Below are 24,969 nucleotides of genomic sequence, written 5' to 3'. Positions count from 1 at the left end.
AAGGTAATAAACTTTTAGGGGCATTTGATAGATAAGAAAAAAAAATTTATCCGGTAATCATGATTTTCAAGAATATGGAGAGAAATTAAATTTTCTGAAAAATGTTATCAAAAAGTTATTTAATAGGTCAAGCTGGAGCTGTCTTTCTTGCGTTGATTTTTATGCGCGGTAGAACTTAGCTTGTTGCAAAGCCTTTCCTTGGCATTTAAGTTATGTAAGGCTGCTTAATATTATAACATGTGCAATGCTTGACTCATGCATATCGCGCTATGAGATCATTGCGCCTCTTGGGCCCTTTCTGGGCCTTGAATCTCATGCGCCTTTATAGTTATTTGGATCAAATATAATTATTGGTAAAGAGAATAAAGAGTTTTTTTATGAAGTAAAGAAAGAGAGTTCTATCTTTATCTTTTTTACCACAAACCTTTTGGAGACATTCATTTGATTTGAATGTTAACTATAACTTAATATTAAAAGGCTATTAAAATTAATAAGATGAATTAAAAAAATTTAAGCAACTACGTTGTGTTCTCTGTCTCTCTCAAAATTTTCTTCATTATCATTTCAACGGCAATGTCCTAACGAGATCTTCTTTTCTTTTTTCTTTTTTTTCTTTTTTCTTCTAGTTCACCTCACTTCAATGCAAGATTGTTTGTTCACATAGCATCACCTTTTTATCTTCTCGGGCTTAAGCTTCTGATAATGGACTACACTTGACACATGCTCCTTCCTTTAATGCTTTTTGCACTTTATTTCATTGATGTTCACAATGGTTTAGGTCCACAAGCTGAATGACTCACATGGGTGGCTCAACAACATGAAAAATGCAGGGGACATTAACTGTGCCCTCACGCCTCATCATACAACGATGAACTTGTACGTCAATTTGCGTTAAATTTGTTAATTTAATATTGCAAGGAAAAAAAATGTGCAGTTACAAAATAACTCTAACATCGTAATTGTCTTTAGTATACAAGACAGCCCACAAAAAATAAGGTAGTATTATTGTTCGAACTAAATAAATTGACTTTGAGGTATATATGATCCTGTTTTAACCCTAGTGCGGAATGTCAACAAAGGGTATTGTCTTTTCACTCTTTTGGTATGAGATACTAACCCATGGCATCAAATTACTAATACTGAGTGTACCTAAGTTTAACCAAAAAGGAAGAAAGAAAAATTCAAATAGAATAACTGTAATTTTGAAGAAAAAAAAATTCTGTTTTATCGTGTAAATACTTAGTAGTCTTATTATTTTATTTCTATGTAAGATTATTCAAAGGAAAAAAAAGTGTGTCATTTTAAATGACACTCCTTACATCCTTTCACTCTCATAGAGACGTGAGATCCACACGTTTAAAAATTTTCTCACTCATTTTTTTGTTCTCATGATTTATTTTATTTTCTTAATTAAAATGACATAATTTTATTTTATTTTTTCTTATTAAAAAAAAGAAAGGATAATTTTATCCATCATAAAGAGAAAGTTCGAAACTTCCATAAATATGTGTCCCAGAAACCTGCAATCAAAAGCGGCACAAATCACGGCTCAGTCAATGGCCACTTTAGAAGTGTCCTCGTAGTTGGAGAAAATGCACGGAGCCCTCTCAATTTAGTGTTTAAAATTAGGCAAAAGCATCATAGTAAAAACTCGTTTGGTAATTTATACAGTAAAAATATATTTAATATGTTTTGCTATAGTAATACAGTCAAATTTATATCCCACATGCATGTGATTCCCGCGTGTACCGTCTGTGCCACCTACGACGAGTCTCTCCCGCATCAAATAAAATTGCATAGATTGATATTTTGGCATTCTAGCTAGTAGCTAGGAATCAAATAGCATAGGTTGCAGGTTGAATAAATGACTTCAATTTATTATTTTTTTGATGAAGTTAAATATATTATTTATCAATGAGATTCCAATTAGATAAAGAAATATTTTTAAATATATATTGTTGATATTTCTTTTAAAAACTTTCCTTTTGCCAGCTTATCAGTCCACGTGGCATCCATTTCCTTTCAATCATTAACAGGAGTTTTATTTGTTAACAAATAATTTCTAATGAATGTTTTTATGAACGAGGAGATAAATTGGATACTAAATAAACGAAGAGCTAGTTATCAGCCTAATTATTTTAACCTTTTAAATTAAATATTTTTTTAATGATTCTTATTATTAATTTTTTCAAATAATAAATAATTAATAATTAAATTAAACTAATTTAGAATACAAGGTAAAATTATTTTTTAAGCAATAAATATTAACTCAGTCAGTATTACTTGCATGTAATTATTATCTAAATTATTAAGATAATAATAACTCAACTAAATATATAATTTATTTTAATTATTATCTATCTAAATAATTTAAATAGTTTTATACTCTTTCTTTTAAGTTACACAACTAGAAATCAATTTTCAAATTCAACTTATCTAATACATTTTCTTTTTCTTCAATTTAGCTACTAAATGGATAACCAGACTCACACAGGATTGCGTCTGGTTTATCCAAAACAATAATTGAGAGTCAACCTTTATTTATCAAATTTATAATTTGAATGTTGCTTCATTCCTTTGCTTATACTTCCCTGGAATTGGCTCAGTCTCTTCAGTCCTCACAACGTGCCCTTTGGATCGATATGGCATCTTCGATTATATAATGTATGATTGATTATCTTGAGCTTAACCCATTTCCAATTTCCAAATGACAAAGATTATGGTGATTATATATGCTCTTAAAACCGAATACATTCCATGTTAGAACATCAATTTACAGTTTGGTCCAAAATCAAAGTAAACTAAAGCTGAGCATTTGAGTGTTGACAATGAGGTGTTCAAAATGCAAAATCAGCCCCTACAATATTACAAAATTACCATAACAAAACTATCTGGGACACATCAAAGAAACAAAACCAGTTAAAACTTAAAAAAAGTGCCACTGCCACCACATACATCCCCTTCCGTTTCAATACCTCACATAATAGAACACCCATTAGCATTGTCATCACTGAAGATCTCGAAGGAAACCAACGGTGTAGATTGCATTTGACAAGGATATTGATCCATGCCTGCATACATGTAGGGTGACGGTGGAACATAGTAAGAAGGACCACCCATTGTTCCCATGGGACATAATCTGTTGTAAGTTGCAAAATAGACCAAAGGAGGATAATATGTTACTGGATACGGGTATGATTGCTGACGTGTGGGGCTTAGATTCACCTGGCCCACAACTTCGTCAGGACACTGGAATTGGAATCCAGTGTGTGCAGGTGCACTGGTGGATGCTGAACTCAACCCATTGCTTCCACTCCCACCACTCTGACCTTTCTTTTTCTTCCTTTTACCAGAACCCTCTCCACCACTTTTTCCGGTTCCTCCTTCACTTTTACCACCCTTGCGGTCAGGTTCCGGAGCCAGACCACCTGGCGGAGAATTTTCCGGCGAGCTGCCGCCAGTTTTTGAGTTGCTGATATTGCTTTCATTATTATATTTGTCAGCACTTTCAATCCCCCTGCTTTTGCCAGAGATGAGGTTTTTTTTGGCATTAGTAGCAGAATGTTTTTCCTTGCTTTCTGGGTCTCTTTGTTCGTTATTCTTCTTCGCTTTGCATGAGGTCTTTCCCTTCCCGGCGAGATTCTCCGGCCAAATCTCAGCATGTTTTCCAGCTTTGACCAGTTTCCTTATCAGGATCTCAACACCAACACTTCCAGTGACTGTTACTTTATGCTGTTGTGCATCGACTGTTGTAGTAAAAACACCTGCAAAATGTTATATGAAATACCCGAAATTCTCTGTCACCACAAGAACACAAAAATAGTGCAGAGCAGAGCAGAATGCCAACACAGTGCTACTGTTTCTTGCTGGCTCAGAATATGGTTAAAAAAAAAAGAAGGAAAATGAGAGTTATTTTGGTTTTGCTCAGTGAAATTTGAGCTTCGTAATCTATTCATGCAAGAGAGAGAGAAAAAAAAGTAAGATTTTTCTGTTTATGCTTAGTACCATCAATGCTCTGTAGAACTTTCTTTACTTTCCTCCTGCAACCGTCACAGTGGATAGAAACTTTCAAGAGCCACGTCTGAGAAACAAAGGAGAAATGAACTTTAGTAGATGAAAGAAAAATTTCAAGGGAGATTTTCTTCTTTTTTTTGTCTGTTATTTTACAATAGGGTCTGATTCTTGTGTTGAACTTGAGAGAAGCAATTAAGGCAGATTAGATAGTAACCTGATACTTCAATGGTTGTGAAGCAACTTCAGCAGACATTGCATCCATTAGAGAGAGGGAAGTGGAGTTTGTGGGACTTCTCTGAGAAGGTAGTAGGTGAAGGAATTGGAAACTTGAAATCAGAGGAGAAACAAAAAAAGAAAGAAAGAATGGGGCTTAAAAATAAAATAAAAAAGAAGGGAAAATGCCAAGAATGTAGCAGTGGTATGGTATGTACTGGATGGTTATCAACGTATAATGTGACAATGACTGAAGAGAACAGTGCTGCTGCTCCTGCCTTCAACTTTTGCCGCCGGACATAATTCTACTCTTCTTTTTTTACATTCTTATTTATTTACTCATCAATTGTGTTTAACAGGTAATGCCTGATGCTACGGAAAATAGGACCCTTAATTTATATAATAATTATATTATGCTTTTCTTTGTGTATCCTATCTTAGTTTTTTTGTCCCTTGTTGATGTACTAAGCTTTTGTTTCATGTGAAAGGTTTATAGGAAGCAAATTATTATTCTTCTTGGTAGCTTTCTTTATTTTTACTTTGTTAAATTCATTGGCACGTATATAAGGTTTATCATGGATAGCAGTAACTTTGGTTCTTCATTTTAAAGTTTATGAACAAACGCATGGAAACAAAATTTATGGGCTTTTACAGATTCAGTTTGACCACTAAATAATCCTCCTTTTTTTCTATCCCATTATCCTCTCTTTTTTCCCCCGAAAAGTCGAATATAACAGCTTTTTTGGTAAAATGTGTTTTGAGTTTGACATTTCAAATTAGTACGCATGTTTTTTGTTTGATAAGAAATTGTGAAAATATCTTCTTTTTTTCTTTTCTCTAGGAGGAGCTTAAGACTAAATAGAACCTATAAATAATATAGGACAAGGTAAAAGCGCCAAAGGCGTGGGGAAAGACGAAGTGAAGAATATATGCCCTAAGCTACATCACCATTCAGAAGAACAAAAAGGGTCTCTTAAATACTTCCAGTTTGGACAAAAATCACTTCATTTTACCCGCTTCAGTCAATTTACTTTCGAGTAAAGAAAGGACTAGTCTGCTGTGGTCTATGGATTTACTTTCAAAGAGAAGTGTCCGCAGCAAAATCTAGGGGGCGGGGAATACTTTTTTATTTATTTTTATTTTTTTTAAAACAAAAACATTTATATAGGATTATTCATCGATATCTCAATTGGGTCAGAGAAGACTATCCAATCTCTTTAAGTATTTTTGAGAGAGATTATATATCACTCATCAACAAATTAAATACTCACATCAGCCAAAAGAGTTTAAACTCACACCTTTGAAGGATATGAGCCAAATCCTTAACCAATTATGTCCACCTTTATTCACACGTGGAAATATTCAATATGAAAACTTCTTCCCACAAGTAGACGACAAGTTCTTCAACATAGCCCCTTGAATGTTGTTTAAGGTGTTATTTGTAATTGTTGGGATACTCAAGAGTTATTGAGGTTTTGGATTATGATATGATTTCGAACCTACTTGTTATGATTATGTAGCTTAATCCATTGATACTGGTCCTCGTCATGGGCTCTATCTGGACCCATCTGACAATTATAGTAGAGTCGAGTTGAGCTTGAGCTAATCATGTGTTTGGTTAGAAGGCAAATAAAGTACTTTAGATCTGGATATTTAATTAAGGGCGAGTATACTAATGTTGAGTTTCACACTTGAGGAGGAGATTGTTTGAGTATTCAAGTGTGATGAGTCTCACATTGGTTGATAATGGACTAAATCAAATGTATATAAGTGAGGGAACCCACGAACCCAATGTCTTAAGATTTTGAATTAAAATATAACATTGAATCCACTTGATTTGATAATGTATCCTTTACACCATTTGGTAGTAATCCCAAGCCACGGGCAAATGTTAATCTGTAACTTAGGAATGGAAACATATTCGAAAGGGTTGTATATTATGTTTTGGTCTCTGGACTTACGGGAATTTTATATTACGTTAGATTTGCATGCAATTAGGAATAGTATCTAGAATTATCCTGTTGGTATCTTAATTAAGGACATTTAGTTTAATCAATGGAAAGTTAGTAGACTTCATTAAGTTAAGAGTGAGATTTATATGTCATTAAGTTGGTGGGTGATCTGTAATTTTTCTCGGGAATTCTCAAAAAAGGTTAGGAGGTCTAAACTGATTCTAGTGGAATATCCATGTCTAATCCCACGTAAGTTTTTATTTAATGATAATTATTAAAATATTAAAAGAAAAGAAAAAAGATAAGAAGGGAAAAGTGCGAGAGATTTTTCGGTGAAGAAAATAGAGAAGAGAAAGAATGGAAGAGAGGGAAGGAATAAGAAGAAGGAGAGGAAGAGGCTTCAAGCTTTCTACTCCAAGTTCTACCAAGAATCCTTTTTTTTTTTAAGGTTATTTTGAACTTTTAAAATTCCTCTTTTGTTGGTTGAATTACTACTGAAATTTGAGGTTTGATTATGCTGAATATGGAATGAGAATCATGTGTTGGCGTAAGCTATGAAGTACAGCACTTCAAAAATCTTGACGTGTCGTGTCCGACACTCTCGGACACTCGGACACTCCAACACGCGTTATAGAAATTCAAAAAAAGGTTCAAAGGTTGCGTTGCGTTGAGTTTTTAGTTCCAACTATTAGATTTGTTGTATTACGATTATCATTTTATTGAGTTTAATATAAATAGTTGGCATATCTAATGTTTCTTTGCAAAATTTATGAATATTATAAGATTAGATTTTTTTTTTATTAAATTATTGAATATTAAATATAATATTCACTACATAAATTTAAAATATTATTTAATATCAAAATGTGTCCTAACGTGTCGAAATCTAATATTTTTTAGAATTAACGTGTCGAAGTGTCGTGTCGTATCGTGTCACGTGTCCCGTGTCGGTATCGGTGCTACATAGGGCGTAATAAGGTCATGATATGGATTTAATTCTTTTTGGAGTCCTATTATTTGATGATAAATGGATAGAACATGACAAGGAAGTTTTGGTGAGTTGAAACTCATGTTTATGATTGCTTTTTCAGGTAAGATTTTATTCCATAGAACTTATTAGGATTGTAAGGAAGAAGAAACGGTATAAATACCCCATGTATCGGTATGCGTTTTGGAGAGTTATCCATAGTTTATTCACTTGTGGTGATGGATTAAATGTACTATGCATATATTGAGTGATGATTTATAAATGCCTTCGAGGGTTGGAGTTGGAAAAATTAGGATTGAAATAAACCGTAAAAGCTTATAGAAGTTGCTTATTAAAAAAATAAAAAATAATGTAACCGTGTTGGAATCAAATTAATCGAATAATTAATGAAATAATAAATATATAAAAAATAAAAAATCTTATAGAAGTTGCACTGAGCGCCTGGACACCCAGAACCATAACCCAATGCCATTAATTGCTGGCCAAACCGAGAGGAGCGCTTCAAATATTTTCAAAGTTAATTTAAAAAATTATTTATAGAAAAATATTATATTTACAAACTTTTTATATATAAATTCTTACAAATTACATTAAATATGATCGTTCATACTTTAATTAAGAGTATATGATATGTCATACTTAGTGTAATTTGTAAAAAAAAATTGTAACCAGATCCTTTCTTTTATTTATAAATTAATTTTTAAAGTATTATTTCCAAACTTTATGTATAATAATTTTCTATTCTAAAATATTATCTTAAAGAAAAAAGTGCGTGTCATTTTAAAGGATGTAAAGTTGTGTCATTTTAAGTGAGAGAAAGAGATAAATAAAGAAGAAAGAGTGGACAAAAAAATATAAAAATATAGATCACACGAATAAAATAACATTAATTGTGTCATTTAAACGTGTTTGTTGTCCCTTAGGTTAATTAAATCATAAGTAAACGTGGCATGGATAAAATAGTTAGAAAGTCATGTTCTTCCATCTCCAGGCCTGGTCAGTAATCAAAAGCTTTCCATCAGCATGTCATGTAATTTGCACCGGCGAATTACATTGAAGCTCAACCTCTCTTAGTGACTCCAAATTTCTATGTAATACTTTAAGCACAATTCTGTCAAACTGATACTATGAACTATAATTTTTGCCAAATCAGAAACATTGCACTTTCGTGATTAAATTAATTAATACAAATCACTCAAGTGATTATATTTCTGTTTTTGTAAATATTTATAGTGAATCATCCGTTTATAAAAAAAAATTACAAATTTTTACAAATTACACTATATATTTTCAATAATATACGGTGTAACTTAGTATACTTTTGCGAGTACATATTGTAATTTATAAAAATTTATAAATAAAAAATTTGTAAATATAATTTTTCCTATATTTTTAACTTTATTTTTTTCTAGAAATTTTTTTCTATTATTGAGGTAATGATTGCAGGATTTTATGGGTCCACAAAATCCTACATATATTAGCAATCAACCATTATTCGAAAATAGGTCAGCTACGAGTAGGACTAAGATTGCATAGTTTTTACGATGGTGAAAATTACAAATTTCAAACGCACTAAGTTTGGTATAATAATAAACGGCTTCTGAATTTTATATTAAATTATGTGTTTAATTTCGTTCGTCTATGTATAAAAAAAAATTACAAAGCAACATTCCACTTTAATTAACAGCACCATATTTACTTTGGAAATAGGATAAACGTGAGCGAGTAGTCTAGTATTGATTACAAATAAATTAAGCAAAACACATATAATTAAAAAAATGAGTTTTATACTTCTCCAGTTATAAGAGAAGTATTTTCTTATACCATATAAAGAGAAAAATACGTGAAGTCCACATGTTAAAAAAAAGGTTAGTAGAAATTTTTTTTCTTCTTATTCTACATGAGAAGTTCATCAACCATAAAAAAATATTTATAATTTTATTATTTTAAAATTTTAGAATAAGATGTTGGATTTTTCATAGCATGTTATACGGGAAGCTTTAAGAATCTTAGGATGGAAATGTGTTGAGTAAACTGAATAAACTTGTCATCAAAACATTTGCTGCACAAAAGTTAAGATGCACACGCAAACGTGACAAAGCAAACCCATATCAAAACATTTTTGTATTATCGTGAGTGTTGGGTATAATTTCCGTTCAAAATTATAAATTATATATTTTGTGAAATACATAATTATAATATGGGTTTTATAAGAGTTATATTATAGAAAAAGTAATTGTGTTATGTTATAGAAATTCGTTTTGCGTGCTAAAGTTTTTTATTTTTGCTGCGGGCCCCACAAAATGTTATGTGTGTGTAAGAAACTTTTTGTAATCATGTTAAATGATAGATGATAAATCCTTATAATATTGATTTTTTTTTTCTCTAGCAAATATGTCAATTGATGTATTATATTTTTATTGGTGAAGTATTGATACGATGATAATATATTAAATTTTTTCGTATCAGTTCTTGAAAAATGAAATTTACTCAACCCACTGACATGGCAAACTCTAATATGAAAATCATTAAATGATGAAAGACTTCAAGTCATGACTCTTAGCAAAATGATAAATTAGCAGTAGCTCCCCAACCCCAAGGTATATTAATGACTTGGGAACTAACCCTGCACAAACGTCACTCACAAGCCAACGAGCCATGAGTCCATGACTGGTTGAACATTAATTCCATATTAAATGTTAAACTTTTAATTTAAAATATTTTGGTAACAATTTTGACGTGGCAACATATTTGCGCTGACAGTGACAGCCTTGTCAACATTGCCAAACAACAATATCCAATTCCTTTTTAAGCTCAAAGGAAAAAAAAAATCCATCTATCATCAGTATCTATTATTTTATAATCACACAAACTCTTTACTCTCCAGCTATTATGAAATAAAAGAGAAAAATATAAAGAAAGAGATGATGATGATTGAAATATAGATTTTAAACTTTAATTTTTCATGAATTTACTTATTATTTTTTAATAAAAAAATAAGTACTTATATAAAACTTTAAATATAAATGAAAAAAAGGAGTTACACTTCATAATATAATGTACCATAATATAATTTCTTAACCTATTCTTTTTTAGAAAAGTTTATTCTTGACTTTTTTTTCCTTTTAAATTTTAAATTTTAAATTTAATTTTTTTTAACTAATTGTGCATATTTTTTATAATTTTAAATATTTCTTCAAGTTATTTTTAGTTATTTATATTTCTCTTATAATTAGTTTTAAAGATTCTATCAAAATTAATTATTAACTATGTATATTTCTCTAATTATAAGATTAAGAAGGAGATTATATTTATAAACTCTTATAATTATTTTTGTTGTCGTTGAATTAAAATCAAATAAACGGATCTCATTTGGTATTATTTTGTAATTGTTAATTTAGTTTTGATCCAATGGTAACAAAAACAGTTGTAAAAGATTGTAAGATAAAAAAATATTGTAAATATAATCTCTCCTTAATTTTAAATATTTCTTCTAGTTGTTTCTAATTTATATATTTAAAATTTTTACTTAAATTAAATTATATTTAATAAAAAATTGAATTAATTTTTTAGTCTATTTTTTTTAAGAATGACATTTATCATTCTTAACTCATTTTTTTTTATTAATTTATACTTTTAGATTTTATTAGAATTTTAGATTACTCACAATACACTAGATTTTACTAATAATTGATTAATCAAATATGCGGATCAAAGGCAGAGGTTATCACAACTTGATTTACTCTAGCTTAATTATTTGTATAACATCATGCAAGAAGATTAGAATTTAAAATGCACAACCTTGCTTGATCAGAATAAAAAGGACATACTAGAGAACGATAAGTAATATGGAAATGCTTTTAATTAGTTAAATTAAACTCACTAGGCAGATAACTAACACGACATCCACTAATAATACAGAATGTAAAATGGTGTCTTTGGACTTTGTCATTTTTCGGTGCCTCCTTTGTAGCATTCGAAATTTTGATGTGAATTTGTGATATGAGAAATTATGGGGCTACCCAACTTCCATGCGTTTGCAGCCTAGCTTCGGAACTTCGGGATGTTAAATCTATCTATCTATATGTCAGAATATATAATCAACAATTAAAAATTTGTGCTCCAATTTTCATGCTGGGCTGGGCTGTGTTCTTCTCTCTACATGCATGGAAATGCAACTATACTTTAAACATCTTACAGAATAAACTCAGTTCATAATTCCCATCGCAATATTGACATGAAATACCATTATCACCATCTCCATCTTCATCTTCAACCAACCATGACCATCTCCTTGAAAGTTTCTGCAGCCTCACGCTGTTACAACATGTGTTGGAATGACATAAAGATAATTTGTGATTTCGAACTATAAGATTATTGATCCCCCACATGCTTTTGATAAAAGATTTCACCCTCTCTCTGCATCTACTAACACAATTGAATGTTTTCAAGGAATAAAAAAGATCAAATCCATGTTTTCTTTCTTGCTGATCTTCACAGCACATCATCAAAAGCATACAATAAACATATTTGGCTTCGTCTTGACCCCCCAATGCAGCCTTTTTCAAATTTTCCAGACCTGACTTTACCCTCATAGATTTAAAGTATTGTACCATTCCATCACGGTACAAAATCTCTAAGTTTTTACTCTCTCTGCAGCGTTTAAAGAATGATAATATTTTCTCATTGGTAAACCATGCCAATGGCACCAACGGAAACTTATCCATTGATACATGCTGATACACATAATCATCCTCCGCAGCATGAAGAAATTGTTTACATGTTAGTTTCACCCTGCAGAGGTCAACAATGGAACTAGAGGCCACCTTTGCAATAATCTCCACCAATAACTCGTTTGGAAGAACTTCCAGGAACATACATCTATGCTTCTTATTACTTAGCCCCTTTACGCTTAAATCAGCCATTGATTTAAGATTGAAATCACAACAATATCAAAGAAGGTTTAGACTTAATGTTTAAAGCGAAGGTCTTAGAAAATGCAAGAGAAATAAGAGGCTTCCACGTACATATATTTCAGAAAATTAATATGGCAGGATAAGTTGAAGGATCTGAAAAATAAGGAGATTGAATATTGGAAAAGTATATATCATGTGTAAATTATGTGTCCATCTCCCTCTTCATACATATTCACATATATTGATTGAACCCACTAATGCAAGGATTATAAGGATGGATGAACACATACTTTTGACATGACAATGTCATGTAAAATTTATTCGTAAGAGGATTGATTCCCTTTCCTACTTACCTATATCCTAATAACATATTATAACAATATTGTAATAAACTATAGTCGAGAATATATCTCAAGTAATATGCTTTCTTTCTTTGGGAAAAATTAAGTCACGATTGGAAACAATTCCAGGATAAATCTTAACAATCTTATTCCAATTTTTCAAAATTAAAAATTCGTTAAACCTAATGTTTTTAATTGTTCAAGAAAATATCAGTAAGACATCCTTAAACCAGGATTCTAATTGCCCTTTCAGACCTGACAATAGTAAATTGATATCAACCAAATGTTTTTGTGGTCCGCACCTGGAGGCGTGCAGAGGGAGAAAAGGTCAAATCATGAAAAGACAATTTTAGAGCTATTATAATCAATTAAAATGTTGGGAGTGGATCCTCTCATGTGAAAAAGTGGTCATGTGGCCATGTTATTTGATCACAACCACTCATTTAAAAATTATACATTTTTCTCTCTCTTATCTCATCGTAATAAGTGGTTGTGATCAAATAACATGATCATTTTTTCAATCCACTCCCTAAAATGTTTATGCCGATACTCTAGCATAAATATTAAAATCTCTCCCCTCATAAGAAAAAAATAAAAATAAATAAACAAGTAAACAAAAGAAAAGAAAACATTCAAATAATCATGCATTGTGATTTCTTTATTTCGTTCTGGGCCAAAATCTTCAAACAGAACCAGAAGGTCTGTTGAGTGAAAATACCCCAGAACACGAGCACAAAATCAAGTTTACGAATTGTGGCCCAAAAGAAAAGGACAAAAGATGATAGCTAATTTACGTAATTTTATTGTTCCAATGCAACCTTGCCACAAACAAAGTCTGTAACAACAGTTGGTAAATATTGGACAATGCTAACAAAGATTCGATTCCTATATGAAAAATGCTTTGTTGAGAGAGACAAAATCCACTTAAGTGATCTCAGCGCCTTGAGGGGGATTAATCTTTAGGGATATCTTAATTTAAGGGTGTAAATGGGCTGGGTTAATTGAGGCTTTGACTTAAATAGGTCAAGTCTGTATAAAAAACTTTAGGTCTGGTCTGGTCTGTTAGCCTGTGTAGACTCAAATTATAAATCTGATTTGACTTATATTTATAAAACAAAAATCTTGACCTAGATTTGTTAGCCTGTTTATGACTTATTAAGTATTCAATAATTAAAATAATATTACTTTATTATTCAAAATTATTAAAATAAATTTTATTTATTTTATTTAAAATAAATAATATAATATAGACCAGCCTATAGGCCCGGCATGTAAAAAAAGTCTATGACCTGTTTCTGTATATATTTTTAAAAATATAAGCTTGTTTTATTGAACTATATGTAATAAGCTGAGTCTGATATGTTGTTGAATGGGTCGTAGGGGGTCGTAGGCCCCTGTTAAGCCACCTGGCCCATTTACATCCCGTCATATTGAAAAATAAAAAATGCAACCCTGCCACATTGCATATAAAAACTGAGAGACTTAAGAGTTGAACAGAGGAAAAGTTATGCATAAGCAATCAGCACTTAAGATCCTTGAGATTATATTTCATCACAGAAGAAACAATGCAGCAGGTCAATATTCAGAAGACTAGAGCAAATGTTTCAGTTGTAAAAAGTTTTTGTTGAGGGAAAATAATACAATTAATTCTATACAAGTGCCTGGCTCAGAGATAATAACTCAGAAAGTATGTTCCCATCACCATCAGAAGAATGTGTTGTGCCTTAGTCCCAACTCCCAACGCTGAATTTGAGTTCACTAATTCTGAAGGCTAACGTTCAACTTCCAAAACACAATAGTGATAGATAACATGGAACACCAAGAGCACGCCTTAATCCTCCTTTCAACTTTCTTCTAGGTTAAATTTCTGTTCAGAATTTAAAGAATACGATGAACTGGACTAATAATTCCATTCCTGAGAATCACCACACGATATACCAAGTGCAAATAATCAAAATGAAAGCCTTGTGGGTTCATCCAGATAAGCTAAGTTAGTTGACAAGGGGGAAGAAACGCCTATTCCGTGCAATATCATAGATCTAGACAAGGATCAAGGTATATCATTAGTCTAACGTTACCCTGTTTTGAACTTGATAGACAGAAAATTGCAGAGACAGCCAGATGCTTTATGCGTATCTTGGCATTCTTCCAAGAAGAAACACGTGGTGTTGGAGTGACAAATTGAACCAAGAATATCAATTGGTCAATCAACAGATAAAGCACAGATATTTTTCCCAAATAAAATAAATGCACAGAGACCATAGATATAATTCACAGAAGGGAACTGCAAGTTAAACTCCTACAAAGTACCTAATATGCGAAATATGATGAGAATCATCATAAGTTGTCATAACCAGTAAAGGAGTAGGCATTAATTTTGGTTGCCATTATACTAAAAACACAGAGAAAAGTCATGTTGCCACCTTTGGACTGTTTACAGCGGCAAGCAGCCAACACATACAAAGGCAGAAAATCAGAAAGAAATAAAAGATAGTATTCTACAATAAAAAAAGTAAAATGCTCTAGCTTAATTTTTAAGCCACATAACATAAGGAGCATATAACTAAGTAAAGAGAGAAACTAATGTAACAAAAAATAATAATAATTACAGAACCAAATCAAGTTGCTGAAGCCTTGATAGAATCTTGTCCAGTGTACCATCAATTGATATATCAAATGCATCCTTCTTTGTTCTGAGACCCGGGGAACTATCATGCCTTCTATACATGACTCTCGGTATTAACTCCAAGATTTTTTCCCTCATTCTCCTAACCCTGGATCTAGGTATTCGTCGCAACACATCCAAAATCCTCAACCCTCTGAACACCACGTCCTCCTTGGGTATAATGACAGAGAAAGCCTCAAACTCTGTCTCCGGCAAATGCCACGCATACTGAGATTTTGCCGATAGTTCTTCAAAGAAAACAGGTATACAACCAGCAAGAATCCCATCAAATGTTGACCTACGAGTCGGAGTATCCCCCGGAGGCTGCAAGCAGAAACTCGATTGCAACATTGGCTTCATGAACCTAATAGGATCATGCTCACAAACCCCATTGGAGCAATCAACCACCTCACACAACTTATCATAACCGGTCGAACTCCCAGTGGCGTTCTCGCACTCACTCCTAATGCTCCGTCGGATATTGGGAGTGGCGGAGACACCTCCACCGCCGGCGAACAACGCCAGAGAAGACCTCTTGGAACGCCGCACGCGCTGGACCCAAGACTCCAAGAGTCCAAGATTTGGAGCGTGAAATGAAGTAGGATAAGGCACCGCGTGTTCCTGCCAAGGCCAGGCACGCGCCTCCAGTGTCAAAGCGGTGACGTTGAAGAAATGAGGTAACTCGAGAAACGAAGTGCCCCAAAGCGGTGGGTCGTTATGAAGAGGCTGAGAGAAATCCCAAGCGGGACGAGCCATGACCAAGAAATGGTCGTGACCCATGTGGCGGTTCCAGATTTCGGGTTCATCCTCTTGAAGGAAATCGAAGAGTTGAAGGCCGTGTTCGGCGCTGGAGTTATATTCGGGACCGTAGAGATAACGGAGGGCGTCGAGGCCAGCGTAGTACGGGAGGTAGACGGCGTCAGCGGAGGTTGGATCTTCCGTTAAGCACGGGTATTCCAACATTCTGCGGTGGAAAATGAGTTCGAGCATTGATGGGTCGGTTCTGTACCAACTGTGAGAACGGTTGTGGGTCTTCTGGCCAAGGCCATGGTTCGCTAAGAAGGGACACAAGTCATCCAAGAATGGGTATTCAGAGCAATTGCCGAGCAGATCCAGGTTGAACCTTGCAGGGAGCTTCCTTATGTGGATCCATCGCTTCTCGCAATCTTTTCCTCCTTCGAATTCTTTACTTCTTTCGGACACGCCCAAATTAAAGAACAATAACAAGAACATGAGAGTCATGAACGTGTATGAGCAGCACGATGATGCCATGGATTCATACATGTGACTATGTGAGTGGGTGGATGTTGTTTTAATGGCGTTTGAAGATTCTTTTTGGTGTCCTTTTTTAGAGAGGGAAAAAAAATAAAAATAAAACAAGGGGTCGGTTTTATAACAAGTGGGTTAGTTTCTTTCTTTGTTTGTTACCAGAAAATGAGTTTGTGTGATTTTTGTCAATGTTTTTGGTTGTGAATATGGAAAGAGATATAAAGAGAAAGATGAGTAATATTTTGACACAGGAGCAGTATGTTTGAGTTTGACTACCCAGGATTAACGGTGTAGGGAAAAACGGGGCTGACACCTAATACGGCGTCGTTTGAATGCGAATTCTCTCCACCGTTGTCTACTTGTTTTTACTTGGCACCATCAATTGTGCGGTTCTTTCTACCATTATTTTATTGCACCAGAAGCTATCATCCCCTGTGCCCGTTCGCTTTTGCTATCAAAACTTGATAGGCTGCTTTTTGGGGGAAATATATTTCATTGGCTTCTGCGGAAGTGCTCGCGTGCATACGGGGAGCAGTGGATCGTCAGCTCTCATCAATTCCTCACCAACTTTGTAGTCAACGAAGAGATTATCATTAATAAATAAGAAACGGAGGGATAACCGTAAGGAAAAGTGATACCTCAAATAAATAATAATAAAAAATCTTCCACATAATGGGATCTCATCCTTGGAAAGTTCCTGTATACTAGTTCCACAATAAAATATCATCCGAAATAAACATTAAAATAAAAAAGAGTGAGAAAATAAAGAAAAAAAAACTGATTTCGTAAATACCTAAAAAAATTTATTTACTTTTTTTTATCATTATATAAAAGTAAATAATTTTATGTCCTTAGCCGGTAAAAAAACAAAAAATATTACTATTTTAATAAATAATTACAAATATATAACTGTTTTGAAATTATTTCCAGATTTATAGCATTTATTCACGTTCAAATTGGACGTGATCATTCAAGTCTAAGTTAAGCATGACCCACGAGTAGGGGTGTTAACGGGCCGAGTCGAGCTTAGTTTTAGTCTTAAAAGATTAAGCTTGTGTTTAGATGTGTCCGTCTCTGACCAAACCTGTTACCTGTTATAAATATAATTATCGGCTTGGCCTGTCTTATTTACAAAAAATAAAAGTCTGGTTTAGCTTGTTTAAAAAAAGTAAGAAAACAAAAATTTATCCAAACAGAATATACAATCAACAACACTAGTAATTCCATAAATATTCATAAATTCAATGTATATCCAAACAGTATAATATAGAACAAAATCATTCAAAAAATCTGTTTAACCAATAAAATGGGGTGAAACGGATTGAGGAGAAAGAGAGGGGTTATTACAAGTAGTATAAAAATATAAAAAATAATAATAATAATATACTAGGCCAGCCTGACAAGCTCTAAGGCCAAACTTTTGAATTAGAGCCTGAGTCATTTATATTAAACAAGTTTTTATACAAGTTCAAGCTTGGTGCCAACAACCAATTTTAGACATGTAAGCTCAGGCCTTCACGAGTCGAGTCAGAGGCTCCTGCTTCGTTTAACACCCCTACCCATGAGGCATTAACGTCTAATTTAGACGTGACTCGTCTGGTATAGACATGTGGCACAAAAAGTTAACAGTTTAATCGTAAAACTTTAAGAAATCATAACTTTTGACTCGGAAATTCAAATCAGGTAAGTTTTTTTTGATTCCACATAACTTTTTGAAATTTACGCAATGACACATCATTTGACATATTTTATCGCTCACAAACACAGTTTGAATTTGCAACAATAGTAACATAAGAGCATTTAAACCCAAAAGCCTATGAGTTCTTTTCGAATCAACACCAAAAACAATATTCTGCCTGCTAGAAACTCCTTGTCCTTATCATATATGTTGTATTCTTATCACTGTGAATTAAGACTTCATCTTTTAAGTCTTGGTCTAAAATTAAAGATGGCACCAAAGTGGATTAGTCCATCTATAAATAAGGATACTTAATTTCATATTAAAATATATACTTTATACCCAGTGTTTGAAAAAAAATGCATTTGTGAGAAAAGAAAGTTCCACAACATAAAAGTGTGAGAGAGATTGGTGAGAATACAACGTTCTTTAAGTTGCATTACAAAATACAAAACTTTTGATGTATTGAATTAAAAATATGTTCTTATGCTGTGAAACATACTTTGATAAGAGGATTTGAGGTGACTTATACTATTTTATAGAATCTGAAGAATGCATTATTGCAAACATATATAGCACCTGAAACCTTCTTATCAAAGCATGTTTTATAGCATAAAGTCACCAGAATAATCTAAGAGCCCGATAAAAAGCTTGTAATTGGATGTCCTTTTTGGCATATTTTATCTTTGTGAATGATTTTATTTAATTTTTTACTTCCCAACATTAACAAATAATTATCCGAAAATTTTTCAGTGCATAGATATCGAAAAATTATGTGGAATAAAAAAAAAATCACCTATTATTTTTTGTTTTAAAAAGGGACATCAGAACGAGACCACATTATATTATATTATCATTTTTAAAAAAAATTACATCCTCCTCTCGCTCTCTTCCACTTCAATTGTTGTTCTCAATAATGACAAAGAACACACTCTCTCTCACACTAAGTCTATGAGATCCTATCTCTCTTCAATGGATATGGTGGAGCTTGCAAGATTAGAACCAGGTCATTCGTCATGCACTACCTATGAAACAAAGTTAGATGTTTGCTTTTTGTACTATTTTTTATAATCTTAAGATTTTTAAAATGAAGACTGTGTTTGGTGTTGGTTCGGAAAAGACTCAAAGGGTTCTGAGTTTAAATGCTCTTGTAATACTATTGTTGCAAATTCGAATTGTGTTTGTGAGAGGTAAAATATGTTAAATGAGATATCATTCCGTAAATCTTGAAAAGTTATATGGAATAAAAAAGGAATTACCTGAGGAGGAGCTTTGTGGGATCTCAAAACCTGTTGGCATTATATAATTTTGGGAATTTTAGAGTGAAACTTCGGAAAGTTATAAATTTTGACTCGGGTGTCCAAATCAGGTATTTTTTTTATTCCACTTAACTTTTTGAGAGTTACACATTCGAAAAACTCCTGTAATTTTTTTTTTCCGATTTCCACCAAATATATCTTTGGCAAAGGGTAAAAAGTTTAATGTGACTAAGCTTCGATTCGAGATTAGTCTTACAGTCGATTCAAAAAATTAAAACTTGTTAAAATATTTGGGGCCGACTCAATTCAAAAAAATAATTAAGGTTGGTATAGCAAAAATAAATAAAAATATAACTGCACTCTTGATTAGTAATTTAAACATTAAAACAAACTCTTTTTCAATTTAGTCATTCGATTCCTTTGTCTGTTTTATAATTTTTAGATCTTTGAAGTGAGAATTGAAAACATTTGGCTACGAATTGCATTTAATAAAGCAAAATTGTGTATGCTAAAACCAGTTCTCACGACAGGAAAGAATTTTAACTTCTGCTTCCAACGAAACCATTTTTACGTAGTACATTATGCAATTTTATAATACTATTCCAGAAAAGTTAACATAAGTGAGTACGAGAAAGAATACGTGACTTTTTTTTCTAATAATTTTATATTTCAAAATAATCTTAATTTACATCATTCAAATAAAAAAATTTAATTTAACTTTTCACGTATTATTTTCAAATCCAATTCGATAGATTTTTTTTTCAAGAAGTAATTCTTTTTAAATAAAAGTGTTTTTTTTATTTTATCTGAGCATTTGAATGCAGTTTTTTAAAAAATAAAATTTAAAAAAGTTGAAATCATATTCTTTTTAAGTTAATATACCTGACTTTTGAATAAAGCAAGCCCGAAGGAAATTCACTGCCTCCAAAATTCTTATTTTGCCCCGAATTCAAAATCCAAAAACATATATTTTTACTTATACATATAATTTTCAGTGATTTTATACATAAAAGGTATTTTTTATTTTAACCTGTAAATCGCTTTTTTACTTAAAAGCATTTTTTCAGATTTTACATCCAAGTATAAAAAAATAATTTGGTTTTTGAAAAAAAAAATATTAAAAATATTTTTCAAAAGTCCATTTATTAAGTAAAATGTATTAAATTTTTATAACTAACTTTAATTTTTTTTAAATCAAAATTTTCAAGATCATTTTTTCAAAATCAACTCAAGTAAAGTTTAAACCAATGGATCAATAAGAAATAATACTCAAGAAAGAAAGATGTATAATATCATTAAAGCATGTATACAAGTGATAGTATAAGGTGGATTGCATAAGAAAGGAACAAATCCAATCAAGGAAAGCAGGGAAAAGGTAATAAAGCAGACACAAAACCCTCCCACGGTTCCCGCTACTTTTACTTTAATCATTCATTTTTATAAAGCTTTAATCATCACAAATCCATGCGTACCCAAGTTATTAATATTATAATCAGATTATAATTAGATCTGTTTACTTAACAAATAAAAATCTTGTCGTGTAATATAATTCATAATTAATTAAAACACCGCCGAAAGAAAATCAAAATCCCTGTACTCGCGTTGAACGTTGATTCTGGATAGATTTCTTTTCAAACACTGTCAAACCCCGTCAATCATTTCAGCTCAAAAATAATAAAGAAAACGGACATAACACAATTTATCAATATATTATTATTACATTATATCTTCAGATGGAAAAACGCCGTTTTGTTTGGTTTCTCATTAACGAAAGGATTATACTTTCTTATATTATAAGAGATAACTTTATCTCTTATATGTATATAAAAGTATATAGAGTATATATTTTTTTCTTCTTCTCTTCGTATAATTTCATATGGGCCCCATAAATGTCTATATATATAGAAGATAAAATTATCTAACATAAGAAATATTAGACCTATTAATAAATTAATAAACTATAAAAAAGGGATGTTATTTGTTTCCTCGTAACAAAGAAAAATAAAGAAGAAAAAACCAAACGGGTCCTTGAAATTTCTCAAGTAGTAGAACAACTAGGCATAGCTCTCTCTCTCTCTCTGAGTTCGGAGTTGCAGAGCAATGAGTCAGGAATCGTTTATATATAGCTTCGTGGCTCGGGGGACGATGGTGTTAGCTGAGTACACCGAGTTCACTGGGAACTTCCCTGCGATTGCAGCTCAGTGTCTCCAGAAACTACCTTCTTCCAACAACAAGTTCACCTACAATTGTGACCATCACACCTTCAATTTTCTAGTCGAAGATGGTTACGGTATTGTCATTCTCCTCTGATCTTGTCTTTTCTGCATTCTCATGACAACTTAAGCCTTCTCCTGAAACCTGAACCAGATTGAAGTTCAATTCATTGTTTAAGTGCCGGATCTAGTCTTGAAATGGACGTGACATCAAATTGGCACAAAGATTTCATTTTTTTGGGTTTTATTTCCCTTTTGAATTCGTTTTCCATGTTATATTTTGTTTGCTTTTATGGGTTCCTTGCAAAAAAAAAAAAAAAATTAATTTTTCATTTCAATGATAATGAGTGGAGAGAAACGGAATTTGGGTTCTTCAGGTCCAAATAAGGTTTATTGATGAAAAAACAAGTCTTTTGTTTCTGGTACATGTCTGTAGACTATGTACCATTCGAAGGGGTCATACGGGTAGACAAGTATCTGCTTTTGGTGACATTCAATTTTTGTGTTCTTGTTAGTTATTACCCCCTCATTTCAATGTAAGCATGTGCCCTCGAACATAGTAATCAGGGATCTTCGTGAGACACCCGAACATTTTGTCCATAATTTAGAAGATAGTCATGCAACAAGCAGTATTCAAGCAAGGGCTTATGCCTTATCTTGTAGCTGTGAAGCTGCAATAGAAACGCATGGCCAATGGGCTCGCTGCATGTCTTGGGCACCAGCATTTACTGAAACATTGAGTCAATTATAATGAGGATTTTATCATCTTAATGCTTTACATCTGGGCTTTCTGTAAATTGCAGCTTACTGTGTTGTTGCCAAGGAATCTGTTAGCAAGCAGATCTCTATTGCTTTCTTAGAACGTGTTAAAGCAGACTTTAAGAAAAGATATGGTGGTGGAAAAGCAGATACAGCCGTTGCTAAAAGTCTCAACAAGGAGTTCGGGTATACTTACTTCTTTCCATAATTCCAGGCCCTTAATGATGTTTACTGACAATTCAATGTTTGGATAGAGAAACTTGTATAAAAAAGGTAAATAATAAGGCTGCACATTTGCAGATCAGTTATGAAAGAGCACATGAAGTATATCATCGACCATGCTGAAGAGATTGAAAAGCTAATAAAAGTTAAGGCTCAAGTTTCCGAAGTTAAAAGTATCATGTTAGAGAACATTGACAAGGTATGTTAATGTTTTGGAGTAAGACATGGAATTTTTTAATATTCAGCCATTTCCCTGCTCAATTGTCTCTATGCTCTTGTTTAAAAGGCATTGTGTGAAATATAAAGTCACCGAGAGATTTGAATTTGTGTATGATACCAGATATATTAATTAATCCTACAAGCACAGCACAATAAAGAAGTATGATAAAACTCACAGGTTGATGAACAACTTTGTTGTCTCCTTAAGACAATTTGTTCCTTCTATTGATGCCCAACTTTGTTGTCTCCTTAAGACAATTTGTTTCCTCTATTGATGCCGAAAGTTGATGAACAATTGTCTCTTAAGATAGAATGCATTTGCATCTCAAGAATGATGGCATTATCAATCAGGAGCCCTATGAACACAACCAAATGTCAGATAGAATCGCATTTTCTAAGTCTAAGGCAGTATGTACTATGAGTAAAAGTTCTGGTTGGTTTTTTTTTTTTTTTCTGACGGGCTATATGTATATATAGACACCGATTGGACACATTTTCTAAGTCTAAGGCAGTATGTACTATGAGTATGGATGCATGCAAGTGACTTAGAAAAGTCCGGATTAGTTTTTTTTTTTGACGGGCTATATGAATCGCCGCCGGTGAATCGTTACTCCCAACGGCAGCAAACCAATTAAAATAACTGAACGCACCGTCTCGGTTCGAAACGGCAGGAAGGAACCAAAATTGGCGGGGAGCAACGGATAGGACAGGGGAATTTTGGACAAAAAATAATTTACACACGCGCGATTGATCTGAAACGGCCTGACGACGGCAGCGCGTGTGGTGGACCAAGGCCCATCTGCGTCCTCTCTCCTCGACAAAAGTGGTGTGCCCCAAGGGGCAAACTAGAGAGGTGAGGTGGAGGTTTATAAACCCTTCCACTTCTTACGTCTTGTCCAATGTGGGACTTTTACCCACACACCCTTTTTACCTTCCCTTTTTCTCTTCTTCCTCAACCCACTTCTTATTCACAAAATCCAACATATGCATCCTGGTCTAACTCTCTAAACTACAATCCATTATGAATTACTTGCCCTTCATATTGAAATAAAGGATCAGCGGAGGGGGAAAATATGGTTTGGGGAGGGTTGCTATGTTAGTCATCTGTCTGCATTTTGGGGGAATGATTCGGGAAAAATCACCATGATTCTGGCTGCCTGGTTATACTTCTATTAGGAAATTTCTACTTGGACAATTTCTACTTTTATAACATAATGTAAATACTTGGACAAGCAATATGCCTTTATACTTTAAAGAGATAGGATATTCATACTACCAATTATTTCTACTATCAATCCACTACCACTCTAATATAATTATGTATTCCGGGGAGTACATTAAAAACTGTTTTTCTTCTCTCTTTTTAGAAACTTTTCAGAGATTGTCGGCTGAAAAGTGAGATCCAACGATGATTAGAGTTGTAGTGGATTGGTAGTGGAAATAATGGGTAGTATGAATATCCTACCTCTACTTAAATTGACATTTTACCTCAAAATTTTCAGTGACTAAATTATAGCATGTTGAGCTCTGTATTACTGTAAACATTTTCCCTTGCATTATCCTGTTTGTATTACTATCACTCTGCTAGGTTGCCTGAGGATGCATTGATTGCGATGTTAGACTAGATAGTGTAATACCTTGTCATCTTTGTTTTTGCTATACGTGCTTTCAGGCTATTGATCGAGGAGAAAATATAACTATTCTTGCGGATAAGACAGAGACATTGCACTCACAGGTAAGTTGACCAAATGTTTAACAACTATCATTTGGAATCTTATGCTTTCTGGGGCTGAAGGATCTCCAAATTTTCAGGCTCAGGAGTTCAGAAATAAAGGAACACAAATTCGTCGGAAAATGTGGTATCAGAACATGAAAATTAAATTGGTTGTTCTTGGAATTTTGTTGTTTTTGGTCCTGGTTATCTGGCTTTCTGTTTGCCATGGATTCAACTGCACGAACTAGCAACGATTGAAAGTTTCGGATAGGTATTTAAATGATGTTTGAAGAACATTTTAGCAAGAATCTGCTTAGAAGGGGGAGTTTGGCAACTGAAAAAAAGTTTCCTACCTTCTTTGTTGGTTGATAATTATATACGATATTCATGGAAATTCTTCAAGAGAGAAAGGAGGGAAGGGAAGGGAGAAAAAAGAAGGGTGGGGGGGATGTTCTGTATCATGTGCTGGACTGTTTGGTCTTGTCAAACAATACAGTAGTAATTTGCTTCTCTTTTCTTCTTTATTTTTTAATATAGAAAAATGTTA

General features: G+C 32.9%; 4 protein-coding genes across 5 annotated transcripts; 1 reads left to right on the top strand and 3 right to left on the bottom strand.

Moving 5' to 3' along the window:
* Positions 1-2,976: 2,976 nt before the first annotated feature.
* On the bottom strand, positions 2,977-4,267 carry LOC133294475 (heavy metal-associated isoprenylated plant protein 35-like). The gene is made up of 3 exons (XM_061493155.1): positions 4,229-4,267; positions 4,006-4,081; positions 2,977-3,764 (listed from the first exon to the last, which is right to left on the bottom strand). The coding sequence occupies exons 1-3, from the start codon at positions 4,265-4,267 to the stop codon at positions 2,977-2,979; spliced, it is 903 nt and encodes a 300-aa protein (XP_061349139.1).
* Positions 4,268-11,345: 7,078 nt separating this feature from the next.
* On the bottom strand, positions 11,346-12,092 carry LOC133294474 (putative F-box protein At1g67623). The gene has a single exon (XM_061493154.1). It carries the CDS (start codon positions 12,090-12,092, stop codon positions 11,346-11,348), a length of 747 nt encoding a protein of 248 aa, XP_061349138.1.
* Positions 12,093-14,024: 1,932 nt separating this feature from the next.
* Positions 14,025-16,534, bottom strand: LOC133294515 (probable xyloglucan galactosyltransferase GT19). The gene is made up of 2 exons (XM_061493199.1): positions 15,034-16,534; positions 14,025-14,463 (listed from the first exon to the last, which is right to left on the bottom strand). Exons 1-2 carry the CDS (start codon positions 16,371-16,373, stop codon positions 14,376-14,378), a joined length of 1,428 nt encoding a protein of 475 aa, XP_061349183.1. The 5' UTR covers positions 16,374-16,534; the 3' UTR covers positions 14,025-14,375.
* A 4,778-nt stretch (positions 16,535-21,312) lies between these two features.
* Positions 21,313-24,969, top strand: LOC133294454 (vesicle-associated membrane protein 724). 2 transcript variants are annotated; one of them, XM_061493111.1, is made up of 5 exons: positions 21,313-21,585; positions 22,312-22,453; positions 22,568-22,688; positions 24,381-24,443; positions 24,521-24,966. In XM_061493111.1, exons 1-5 carry the CDS (start codon positions 21,396-21,398, stop codon positions 24,668-24,670), a joined length of 666 nt encoding a protein of 221 aa, XP_061349095.1. In that variant the 5' UTR covers positions 21,313-21,395; the 3' UTR covers positions 24,671-24,966. The 2 variants fall into 2 exon arrangements, with proteins under 2 accessions (XP_061349095.1, XP_061349096.1); XM_061493112.1 differs by having other exon boundaries at positions 21,364-21,465; positions 22,306-22,453; positions 24,521-24,969.

This window comes from Gastrolobium bilobum, unplaced genomic scaffold (genome assembly GCF_033153095.1).
Source record: "Gastrolobium bilobum isolate Gb01-03AN ecotype WA unplaced genomic scaffold, APGP_CSIRO_Gbil_v1 utg5188, whole genome shotgun sequence".
NCBI lineage: Eukaryota > Viridiplantae > Streptophyta > Magnoliopsida > Fabales > Fabaceae > Gastrolobium > Gastrolobium bilobum.
The sequence above is the reverse complement of the archived record's forward strand: the minus strand, read 5'-3'. Positions and strand labels throughout refer to the sequence as shown.

Excerpts from the sequence above, each read along its gene's own strand:
- LOC133294475 (XM_061493155.1), bottom strand. The coding sequence starts at position 4,267 with ATGTCTGCTGAAGTTGCTTCACAACCATTGAAGTATCAG. Across the intron at positions 4,082-4,228 it reads CACAACCATTGAAGTATCAG|ACGTGGCTCTTGAAAGTTTC; the intron begins GTTACTATCTAA and ends TTTGTTTCTCAG. Across the intron at positions 3,765-4,005 it reads AGTTCTACAGAGCATTGATG|GTGTTTTTACTACAACAGTC; the intron begins GTACTAAGCATA and ends AACATTTTGCAG.
- LOC133294474 (XM_061493154.1), bottom strand. The coding sequence starts at position 12,092 with ATGGCTGATTTAAGCGTAAAGGGGCTAAGTAATAAGAAGCATAGATGT.
- LOC133294515 (XM_061493199.1), bottom strand. The coding sequence starts at position 16,373 with ATGTATGAATCCATGGCATCATCGTGCTGCTCATACACGTTCATGACT. Across the intron at positions 14,464-15,033 it reads CAGCAACTTGATTTGGTTCT|ATCTATGATATTGCACGGAA; the intron begins GTAATTATTATT and ends ATCCTTGTCTAG.
- LOC133294454 (XM_061493111.1), top strand. The coding sequence starts at position 21,396 with ATGAGTCAGGAATCGTTTATATATAGCTTCGTGGCTCGGGGGACGATG. Across the intron at positions 22,454-22,567 it reads AGTCTCAACAAGGAGTTCGG|ATCAGTTATGAAAGAGCACA; the intron begins GTATACTTACTT and ends GCACATTTGCAG. Across the intron at positions 24,444-24,520 it reads CAGAGACATTGCACTCACAG|GCTCAGGAGTTCAGAAATAA; the intron begins GTAAGTTGACCA and ends CCAAATTTTCAG.